This window comes from Macrobrachium nipponense, chromosome 4 (assembly GCF_015104395.2).
Source record: "Macrobrachium nipponense isolate FS-2020 chromosome 4, ASM1510439v2, whole genome shotgun sequence".
Lineage (NCBI taxonomy): Eukaryota > Metazoa > Arthropoda > Malacostraca > Decapoda > Palaemonidae > Macrobrachium > Macrobrachium nipponense.
Window position 1 is genome coordinate 145,682,573 of NC_061100.1, and position 12,500 is coordinate 145,695,072.

Genomic DNA, 12,500 nt, shown 5'->3' on the forward strand with positions numbered 1-12,500 from the left:
TAGATGGAGTCGCCATGGGATCCCCACTAGGGGTCCTCTTTGCAAATACGTACATGGCCACCGTCGAAGAAAGGACCTTTAGAGAACATCTAAAACCTAGGATTTATGGGCGGTACATCGACGATATATTCGTCACAATAAAAGAGCCTGAAGATACCAAAAAACTAGCAGATGCTCTGAAAAAGAAACTCAGTGCTCAACTTCACCACAGAGCACAGCCAGCAGAAGACTTTGCCATTTTTGCTTGATGTCCTGGTAAAACAACAAGAAGGACAGTTTAAGACGACCGTTTATACGAAAGCAACGAACGCTGGCCGTTGCTTGAACGCACGCGGGGAGTGCCCGGACGCATATAAAAAGTCTGTCGTGAGTGCGTATGTCAACAGAACCTTCACACACAGCTCATCATGGAAAGATATACATAACGAACTCGACCGAATTCGCCAACTGCTGACAAACAACGGGTATGCAGATCAAATTATCGAAGCAGCAATAAAAAAGAAAATGGACGAATTTTACCAACCCAACACCATGGCGAAAAACGAGGAAAACTTGATTATTTACCATCGTGTACATTATGGGTCTGCATACAAGGAGGATTGCTGCCACACTACGCGGGATAATAAAACAGAGGAGGCGTAACCCCAAAAGCCCCTTTACCATAAAATAAGCCTCAGGATATATAGTAAGCCCAACCTTTGTAGCAGCCTTAATAATGAAGAACAGCACCGCTCCGGGGGACCGAAGGAGATTGTGCACGAATGTAGTTTACAAATTTACTTGTCCAGAGGAGGTGTGTAAACCTCACAGCCAAAACTACATCGGGCACACTACAACGACCCTTTGGAGACGTCTGCTGGCTCATAGAAATCAAGGGGCCATCCATCAACATTACATAGATGTTCACGACAGGAAGCCATCTCTACAAGAGCTCATAGAAGGCACCCAGGTCGTACACAGAGAAGACAACTACGGTCGCCTCTTAATAACGGAAGCAGTGAGCATCGCTATTCAGAAAGCCGACCTTGAACGTCCAACAAGAATCGGAACCATATACTCCCCTCCAGCAGGAGAAGGAATACCCAAGCCAACAGGGACCAGACAGCGCGCCCAATCCACCGAGAACATCGCGCCCCTTGGAAGGCATGAGAAGACCCAGCGTCAGCGAAAGTCAAGTAACATCCTTACTCAGGTCGCTGAGACCCCGCCCAACACGAATCAGCAACCGTTAACCAACGTAGACCATTTTGGACATAAACACACACACACACACACACACTCAAATTTAAATCATACACATTTATGTATAAACAGAAATTATCTTTCTTGTACCTTTTATGCATGCTATAAATATATACATATATTTGTACTCCCGTATTTAGATTTCTATATTCATTTTTCATTCCTGTATGTAATTTTGTAATTTTTATCTAAAACCAACATGTAACATATTAAATTTTAAACATACATTTAAGGAAACTCTAGCACATGGCATTGTATTTTGAATATTTATTTAACCACTGTTTAAACTTTCACTCTTATTGTCGCAGTACATATGTCCTTATATTCTTTGTAACTAAAACAACGCCCTTAAGCTGTTAATCCCTAGACTAACCAGTACCATACCTCGAGGTCATACCTCCCACACGATGAGATAAATAGGCCGAAAGGTCAGATTGTAAGTCAGTAGTCGCTTGATAATGCCATAAGGCGAAACAGCTGTCGTGACAAAATTCAATAAATGGAAGAAGGAAGTCTGCGTATATTTCACCAGAAATTGACGAACGAGAATCGGAAAAAAACTTCGTCGGTATGAAGATACCTGCAAGAAACTTATTGATGCCACTAAAGCAATTGCTTTTAACGAAAATTGTATTAGAGAAAAACTATGCCCTAAAAGTATATATATATTATATATATATATATATATATATTCTTATATATATATATATATATATATATATATATATAATATATATATATATATATATATATATATATATATATATATATATATATATATATATATATATATATATATATATATATATATATATATATATATATATATATATATTATACACACACATATTAAATATATACATATATACATATATATATATATATATATATATATATATATATATATATATATATATATATATATATATATATATATATATACAGAACCTTACACACACACACACACACACGTACAAGTGCATACAGATTAAAAAATACATGTGTATGATATCAATGCAAAACCAATAAATAAAATAAAATGATCTGGCATCTATTTGCCAGCTTACAAGAAAGAATACGAGAGAGGAAACCTTTCCAACCTTAGTATATGAAGTTGTCTTCGGGTTCCTGTCAGTCTCATGAAATGTTCGGACTCGCCGACGGTCCGGCCGTCCACAATCCACTCAATTTCCGGTTCAGGTGACCCCTCAACCGGACACTCGAGAGATACGGCGCGGTTCACCAGCACTGTTGGAAGAGTAGAGCTTCTGACTTGACTTAAAACAAAAGCCAGATAATGAGAGGGAAAATGTGAATATAGAATCTAAGCCATGAACCAAACACTGGGATGTATGAAGTCATTCAGCGCTGATACAGAAATTGAGAGTAAAAGGTTTGAAAGGTGTCACAGGAGCAAAACCTCGCAGATGCGCTAAGAATCAGTTTTTAGGAGAGGTTGGAGAACTAGATGGAAGAACAAGAATATGAAAGGAGGTACTGTAACAGGAACGAAAGGGGTTGCAGCTAGGGGCCGAAAACACGCTGCAAGGAACCTTAAGTAATACCTGGAGTGTACAGCAAGACGTGCACTGACCAGACTACTCCCCTACGGTGACTTCTATAATGCAAAGTCTACTACACACAGACAAGAAGTTACCTGTAGATAATTTGTATAATTTGCTCTGCCATATGAAATCAAAGTCTGTCAGTAAACATGGAATAAAGAAGAGTGGAAATACTCTTATTTTGTTTGAATGAAAATTTTTTCCTCTGTCAAAGAGTAAATATATTTTATTTCATAAGCATAGATTATACAAAGGAGTAATATTGTTCCTTGATACTGGAAGAAAATAACTGTTATATCTAGTAATTAATTTTCGCCCCTAATGAGAAACCCACACTGGCTGTCTTTCAGTTTTTTCCTTTCTAATCTACTGTCTTTTTCTCTCTTATACAACCACATCAATAATAATAATAATAATGCTTACGGACCTGTGTGTTCTGTTTTGGGTTGGTATGTGAGGGTGGGCATGGCCAAAACCGTCACCTCAAAGTCGTATTCGTTGGTGCCAGCAGCGTTGCTCGTGATACATGTGTACCTGCCTCCATCTTCGCCGTCCACAGAGAGGATTCGGAGGAGTCTGAGGGATTTAAGTAAGGAAAGATACACAGATTGCATGAAGGTTCATGCACACCACAGTTAAACATTTCATAAACAGTTCGACAACCTTCACTTACATATCACAAACAGGTTGGAAACATGGCAACTACGGAAAGTGGAGGACAATCCGTTGGTTAACACTGGATACTCGTATAAAACGCTGGTTAGAAATATCAATAAGTCGTTGACTTGTATTCAACCTGTCTGTTATGTGTGTGTGTGCGACAAGTTACCAACGTTTGCTTATGTCATGCTGTAGGTAACGCAGTGTAGACGCACCCGAAGAGTACCAGCAGGGAGATGTAAAATACATTTGGTTCCTGCTCAAGTGCACACTGCATGTAAGAATATAAGTGGATGAAATTTTAAACAAGGTGTGATCTCACATAATGAATAATAATTCATAGTTAATTCAATGCTATATAAACCCAGGTAAATGAATGATTATCTAATTTTCCACTTAAAGGCGCCATTTCCCTAAAAAAGTTAGGCATTCGATTATAATAAGACATATCACTGTCATAGCCGTTGTTTAACTGATAACTAGAAGACATTATTCCCCTTGTAGAAACTCTTTAAACTCCACATTTATTCTTTAAGTCTAAACAGTAACACCAATAGTTTTTTAAATCTCAGAAAAACATTGAACTTGTCATGTTTATTATTCACGTAGTGCTAAGCTTTCTTAACATAATGAGCCTTCTGTTGAAACGTCTCTAACAATAAATCCAGTACTTTATAGGCCCGATACTTTACAGGGATCCTTCTTCTCTATTACTTTCGAATGATGTAGACTTGTGGCTAATAATTCGCAACTGCTGCATGACGTGACCCATTCTTTCACTTATGTTAACGTTTGCAGCTCTACTGTCATAATGATAGTTAATATTATTAAAACCTATGTTTTCGTAATTCATATTCTGCTTAAACAGATCTATTCTGTCATGAGGATTTTACTCAATAATGTTTAGTATACCAAATTCTTGGTTTCTCCTGGACACTTTTACTTCGCAACTTTAGCAAAGGTCCCTCTAGCTTCATAGCATCACTTTATTTACGAATATGTTCAGACATTCTTTCATCATTCTGCTTCCGTTATTCTACATCCAAGCTAACATTCATCAGTCATTCTTCTTTGTTTCCATTTACCCTTACCTTCAACTTGATTAATTTAATTGTGAATTCTCTACCTAAAATAGTATCCAAGTCTCAGACAATTATCTGCAACGCTACCATGCACAAAATAGTTTCAATTACCTCACAAACTTGCACCTGTGACTATATTATATTCATTTTTCCCATTTTGCCCATTCTCTAGTATTTATCTGCTTCATTCTCCATTTAGTATTCCAAGTACAATTTAAAATACTTTCTATTTTCTTAACTGAACCTGATATTACTCGCAATCCATCTCTTTTCGTTATTATCCAGTGCTCAGCTGAGTCCACCTAGTCACCCTCCAAATTCCCCATCTGCACATAATGGCCTAGCATCTTTATAAACGTATTGTTTAAAAAATGATGTCTGCAAATGCACTTTAAGAAGTTCATACAAACACAGACACACACACATAGACAATCAGACAGGCAGACAAACAGAGAGACACACATATACACAAACACAAACACTCATACAAATTACAATCATGATTAATTTCTTAATTAACAAAGGTTTAAAGCAATGCAGCAACTGACCTGTCCTTCTCCTCTATTATGACCTCTTCCGAGATATTCGTGATGACCTGCCCATCTTTCAACCATAGTATGGAGGGGGTAGGGGTCCCCTCTACGTCACAATAAAGGTGAAGCTCCTCTCCTGCCACTCCAACAACTTCAGGCTCGAATTCGGCTTCCTGGATGAACGGAAATTTGAAGAAAGCGGATATAGGAGTTTCATGCAAATTTGCAGAATCTTAATACCCGCAGGTTTTCATCTATAACGTCCTTGTCTTTCTTGTGAATCTTTGAATTTACATATTCATAAATACATTATCACATTTTAGTGCGAGTACCTCAAAGAATGAAGTTAGAAATTTTATTTGTAATCGTTTTAGTCCTCAATAAATATTGAGTTTAATTACGTAAAACATTTTAATATTTCTGTTCATTTTATATTTGATCATTGATTCATTTCTTATTTTCAAGCATTTGAAATTTAAGACAAGGCACCAAAGCAAATGCCAATAAAATATGAATAAATTAAGTATTCAATAATATTTTTATTACTGGGTATTTTTGGATCTACGAGTATATAAAGATTTAATACACTTATGAATACCCAAGGGTAAATAGATCTAGTCAATCTAAAAACCCCTTCTTGCAGTAATAAGTTCCTTTTAGAGTAAGATAATAACATTGAAAAAATAATTAAATCAAGTAATTTCAAAGATTCCTTACTTCATTCCAGGCAGGTGGTGTCAGAACCGTAAGCAGCGTCGTAAGAGCCGTTGTCCCAGCCGCATTTGTAGCTAAACAGGTGTAATTCCCTGCGTTGATTGGCCGAGCTCGGGCCACGTTAACCCTGCGCCCCTTGTTATCAACCGTGACTCCAGAATCAATGGTGGTGAGATTTCTACCATCCTGAGGAAAGAAGAATTTGTTTTAATAAGTACGTTACGCGTGTAACTTCATTATTCGCACCAATGAGTTGATTTGATTATTAGCCTTCCCTAGCCTACGAATTTTTGGACATTTGGTGAATGAGGTTTGGCGCTATTGAGGAATGATATGGTATGAATCAAATTACTCTATTATCTAGATTTATTTTTTTTAACCTACGCTACATGATCAAAGGGATCAAAATATGACGAGAATGACCAAACCTAAAGTAAAATGTGGAAATTATTTTAATCATAGATTAAATTAAATAGATCCTCACGTCCAAGTAAAAAATTTCCAAATACACACATTCATGTCATTAGCTAATGTATGAAAGTAACTTACAAAGCGTAATATGCTGATATCTTGCATTTTTTGCGCGTAATATTTCAGACCGAATGGTATTTCTTAAATTTGGTAGATATTGTCAATTCTGAGGGAAAATTCCTTATATTTTTTGCATATCATTTTTGACGATTGATCATTTTCTGTATTTATATATGCCGTTTTTTTTTTATAGTAGTCATAGGCAGTAATAACAAAGAACATTCAGTGTCTCTGTAGTAACTAAAATATTCTAGAACGGAAGAAGACCATAAGGGTATTTTGTGATTTTTTTTCATCATTTCTTGAATTTTATGTATGCCATATTTGATAATAGTTACATATAAGAATAACAAAAAGCCCAGCGTCTTTATTATAAATAATAAATTCTAGAACGGAAGAGAAAATTAAGAGTCGTAAAGGATTCCCACGAAAACCTAAGGGGTATATCCTAGTCATTCCTTACATTCTGTACTTCATTTTTTCCCTTCCCTGATAATCTCTCAGACAAGTATCCAAATACCTCACTGCTTTGTAATTTTTTCACCTTAATATAAATCTATTTTTCAAGGCAACCTAATCCCCTTTTCTACCCATGCCCAAAGAAGGTAAGAAGAGGAAGGATGGGGCTTAACTATAAGGAATAGATGAGCCTAATTCTTAATGGAAAAAAGGCTATAACAGTTAGGGAAAATAAAAGTACGGAGAGAAATCTGGAGTTTGTCAGTGTAAGGAAAGAAAGTCACTGAATCGTGAACTCCTAAGAGAAATGCCAGTTTCCACAGAGAAAATGTAGGAAGAGGCAGCCTGGGGGCCATGAAGCGGTCGTCTGAGATGAGTAGGTATTCTTGGAGAGTTCTTGAAAAACGATTCCTGCAATTTAGTCAATCACTTTATTAACTTTATTAATGAACTTATTTGAAGGTACTATCCATCACTTCAACTGGCAGTCACAGGTGGTGGACCTATTTGATATAAAAACGCGCAGTCACTAGAGCCCAATGTTATTCGGCACCCAAACTAGTATACGCTAATGGCGATACAATTCGTCACCCCAACTGACAGCGACTGATATCAATACCATTCGATACCACAACGGATAGTCACGCTTGTTAGATTATCTTGAATGGCAAAAAAAAAAAAAAAAAAAAAAAAATAAAAAAAATGTTCCCACATCTAAATCTAGTTACAATTTAAGGTAATTAGAAGCTTGTAATCTTCGTTACATATACTTTCAAGTACTATGAAGTTTATATCAACTGATTACTTAAAGATGTTCTAGCCAGTAAAGGTTGAGGCATTCTAGCGCCCAAGAAAAGTGAGAGAGAGAGAGAGAGAGAGAGAGAGAGAGAGAGAGAGAGAGAGAGAGAGAGAGAGAGAGACCAATACAAAGGACTTATGACATCAATAGGAAGTGGAAATAAAACTAGGTATATACAAGGAAGAAAGGGCATTTTCTACCTTAGCACCATGACAAAACATTAAAAAAATATGTTAAAACAGCACCAGTACATACAATTGCAATAGAGGATTAGGCATGTGCAGCTGCATTAAGAAGGAAATAAACAGACCAACAGAGGATTGGGTATGTGCAGCTGCATTTGTACCTCCAAGTCTTGATTTTTATTGCAATTCGAGATTGAATCAGCTTACATCTATCCTTAGCTGAGTTATATGCAATACGTGAAGCCCTCAGACGGGTTAAGAACAACTATAGATGCAGCTGTAATATTTACTGACTCCATGACCTCTTTGGAATTGATTAAAAATAATGGTGTGCAGAGATTTAAAGAAATTGTACATAACATCCAGCCAACTGCATCACAACTAAATGACACCCAAAGTTGTGTGATTCTGCACTCGGTACCAAATCGCAAGGGAATCCTAGGGAATGTGCTGGCTGACGAAACAGCTAAACTAGGTTTGGAAAATATTTGCATTATAGATAATAACTTAGCTATAACAGAGAAGAAAGCTACTTTAAAATGAAAAATTAGAATAAATGTGGCAAAAGGAATGGAACATCATGAAACTGGGTAAGTGACTTGGAACCTTTAAACCCATTATAGGATAGTGGGAAACATTTTTTTTTTTGTAAAAATAGAAAAGTAGAGACTATCTTGGCAAATCTAAGAATCAGACATATCAGAAAAACCTCTTATTTGGATAAATGCAAAATGATTGATTCGCCTCTATGTGGTCATTATAATGTAATGGAAGATATGCAACATGCCATTCTAAATTGTAGAACATTTACAGAAGAAAGGAACACGATGATAGCAAAATTGACAGCAATGAAAGTAAACTTTAACTTAAAAATCATACTATGAATACATAAAGATAAAGAAGTTCAGAAGAAAGTTACGAAGTACTACATAACAATTTTAGGAAAAACTAACCTACTAAGCACATAATAGCCATATTAAGACGTCAAAACAGCCAGGTTAGGCTAACTATGGTTAAATTTAGCCAGTAAACAAACTGAAGTTTGTACATGTAAGGCGACTACATTTAACAGTGATATTTTGTAGCTATTAGAGTAAAGTATTTTGTATAAAAATGATAAACAATATCAATGGAAGGGGAGCATGAAATTTGTTTGAACGAATTTGGAATGAGTCTCATGTGATTTAGATAAACTCGTCATTCACCCCATACCTTAACTGCAGGTGAGTACAATGGCTCCAGGAAAAGAAGCCAGATCTACTAAAATAAAGAAGAAGAAGAAGAAGGAGAATACCTCACTACCTGTCGTCCCAAGAGACAGCTGTCTCATACCTTGAGCCAGGTGATGACAGGTGGAGGATCGGCTGTGATAAAGCAGGTGATGGTAACGGCTCGATTTAGCACCACCGTTTTCTCCATGACAGGTGTATCAAGGTCTAAGAGCCGAGGAGGTACTGTGAGGAAAAAGAGAGGCTTATTAAGGTGTCAGTTGGATCCTAGAGACCAATTTGTTAGGTATTCATGTTAGCTGGGGTTCTGCTGCTACTATTGTTTTGTTGAAATAGGGTTTTACTATTATCAATTACTGTATAGTCTTTTTATATCTATCATTTCCCATTTTGATTTTACCGCTTGTAGAATTTGAGAGTATGATAGCATTTACAGTCAACATTTCAAAGTACTGGTTTACTTTCTTTAGGGCAAAGTTAACAGGAAATTGACTTTCAAACTATTTAAAATGTGAGAAACACTTAGCTGCCAAAAGACTACAGATGGAATGAAACCTTCGTGGAATTAATGTATTAATTTGCCGTTATAAAAATTAATACATTAAATTTTCTAATTAGTTAATTTTTATTGATTACTAAAGCAAAAATAACCTAATAAAAAAAAAAATAATACTCAACTGACCCATAACGCGCAGCATGAAGTCCTGTTCTGTAGTTCCGGCTTCATTAGTGGCCAGACAGGTATACCGTCCATCGTCGTCCTTTGTGACGTCATTCAGCAGTAAGCGTCTTGGATCCCTGGACAGAAATTACGATATATATATATATATATATATATATATATATATATATATTAATATATATATATAAATATATATATATTTGATATAGACATATATATATATATATATAATACTATATATATATATATATATATATATTTATATTTATATATATAGTGTGTAGAAAAGCACAGGAGAAATCGGTGTTTCCTCAGTTATCATTTTGGAATTTGGGCATCAGAAGAACCTGAATATTTGATAGCACAAATAACAAGTGTTACTTATTTCCTCCAGGTTAAGAACATAGTTTATGGAATCGAAGAGTGATTTAAATTCCCATTCCAGAGCTTCGGTAAAAATGATTTTGGAGGGTTTACAATTTGCAAATATCTGGATTAACATATCCCCCCCAAAAATTAATTATTACTTTTACAAACAAGTTCTGAGGAACTCACTCGGATGTAAAAGTGTGCTGGAGGATAGTAGCATCTTTCATCCAAAGGATAGATGGCGTTGGCGTTGCTTGCACTGGACAGAAGAGTTCGGTATCTTCTCCAGCTACGACATGAACTGTTTCATCAACAGTGGCGGTTAGCCTTGGTGGGACTGGAGAGAGAGAGAGAGAGAGAGAGAGAGAGAAAAGTGAAATCACATGGTAATAAGTAGCTAATAAAATAAACAAGTAAAAAAATGCGCCGAAGTTTCTTCGGCGCAATCGAGTTTCTGTGCAACTGCTTCAGCGCAAAATCAAGGCCACCAAAAATAGATCTCTTCCGTTTGTCTCGGTATAATTAAACTTTAACTGCAGCCCGTGGTGGCCTGTCCTATATCATTGCCAAAACCACAATTATGGCTAACTTTAATCTTAAATAAAACAAACACTATTATGGTTAGAGGGCTGCAATTTGGCATGTTTGATGAATGGATGGTGGGTTATTAGCATGCCAATTTGCAGCCCTCTGGCGTCAGTAGTTATTAAGACCTTTGGGGGGGTGGACAGAAAAAATGCGGACAGGAAAAAGTACAGACGGACAGACAAAGCGGGCACAATACTTTTCTTTTACAGAAAACTAAAATGAGGATAACTATCAATAGGTTGGTGTTTTTTTTTTTTGTACAGTAAGAGGATATCAAATGAGGAACATGTTGGGAGTTTTGGAAAAATCATGAACGTAGGAGTGTGTAAAAAACAGATAAAGAAGGTGACAGGTAGCATTATTCAGTGACGAAAATAGAAGGGATATGAGTACTGATCCAAGAGAAGAAAATCCCAAAACTGGAGATGTTACAGTTATTTAAGAAATACGACAGAATGGTCAATGGTTACTGCTCCAGTGACAATAAATACCTAATTAGTATGAGATATAATTCGTAGGTAATCGTAAAAGAAATTTAGACGTTATGAACATCATGAAAAGGGAAATTGCATTCATATAATATTAAACTGAATAACTCGTAGTATTTACTTCAGCTGAACTCCCCCAATGGATATTTATCCTCTAAAAAGACAAAGCTGACTAGTTCTTACCATGGACTTCCAGCGTGAAGTTGATGGAAGTGGCCCCGGCCTCATTGATTGCTAGACAGGAATAGTTGGCACTGTCCACCTCAGTGACCTGAAGAATTTTGAGGTCACGACCGCTCGTGCTCAAGTGAATGTTGGCATCCATTTCATCTATGGGACTCCCATTCTATGGGTATAAGAAATTATGGCTAACTGTAGGAAACATGGATTATCTTTACTTTTACGCATTTCACAGTAGGCTTTCCTGATCAAGTGTTTTCATACTGAGTTATGTAAAAAGTTTTGCAACCATTAGTGATTTTTAATAAGCTTTTGTAAGTTTTCCTTATTCCTAACTATTTGGTGAAAATATATTATTTTTATGTTCAAGGAAATCAAGAGATGTTAGTAAGCATTGGAAATATTAATATTTGCACACATTTATTTCAGTGATGGACCTGATTGAACTATAATGTTTAACTTCTAGAATTATAAGGACTCCTGTTAAATGTTAGGTACCATTTTATAAATTTTATGTAATTTACTTTCATTTAAGAATTTAAAGTGCTTATTACGCTTCCGCTGACAAGTAACAGAAGTACAATGTCATATAGAATGAATATTTAAACATATCTTATCAATTAAACTTTTAATGAAAATAACAATTATTTTTAATAGTATACGCACATGTCTTCAGGTGATGTACACTCAACTGTAATCTAATAGTAAATGAAATATGAACCATATTTGAAAGCCAAAATATATTGCAAAAACACGTGGAATTATTCGTATTAATAATAATAATAATAATAATAATAATAATAATAATAATAATAATAATAATAATAATAAGAAGAAGAAGAAGAAGAAGAAGAAGAAGAAACCGACCTTGAACCAAAATATCTGAGGCTTTGGAGTCGATTCAACATGACACGTTAAGGTCGCTGGTCGATTAACCCTGACCACGATATCCCTGCTGGCGAGGTCATCGGTGATTTTTGGGGGAGTGGCCACTTTCACGTTGTAATTAAGTTCGTCCGACCCAGCCATGCTGCTCGCTATGCAAGTGAACATCCCTGTGTGTTGCTCACTGACTGGCGAAATTTGGATGACGGACTGTTGCAAGGAAGACAATTCATTCATAAAAAAAGGATGTATTTTTTATAGATAAGATGTTCCTTATTTCAACGAAGTTATATTCTACATAGTACACCT

General features: G+C 35.9%; 1 protein-coding gene across 1 annotated transcript in view; it reads right to left on the bottom strand.

Moving 5' to 3' along the window:
- LOC135211262 (hemicentin-1-like) overlaps nt 1-12,500 on the bottom strand; it is a gene marked incomplete in the record, with an annotated part of 257,809 nt that overhangs the window by 118,251 nt on the left and 127,058 nt on the right. The window contains 9 exon segments of the mRNA XM_064244559.1: nt 2,343-2,490; nt 3,235-3,383; nt 5,098-5,255; nt 5,800-5,982; nt 9,103-9,224; nt 9,682-9,797; nt 10,237-10,387; nt 11,310-11,472; nt 12,174-12,401. Coding sequence (XP_064100629.1) covers nt 2,343-2,490; nt 3,235-3,383; nt 5,098-5,255; nt 5,800-5,982; nt 9,103-9,224; nt 9,682-9,797; nt 10,237-10,387; nt 11,310-11,472; nt 12,174-12,401 — 1,418 coding nt within the window.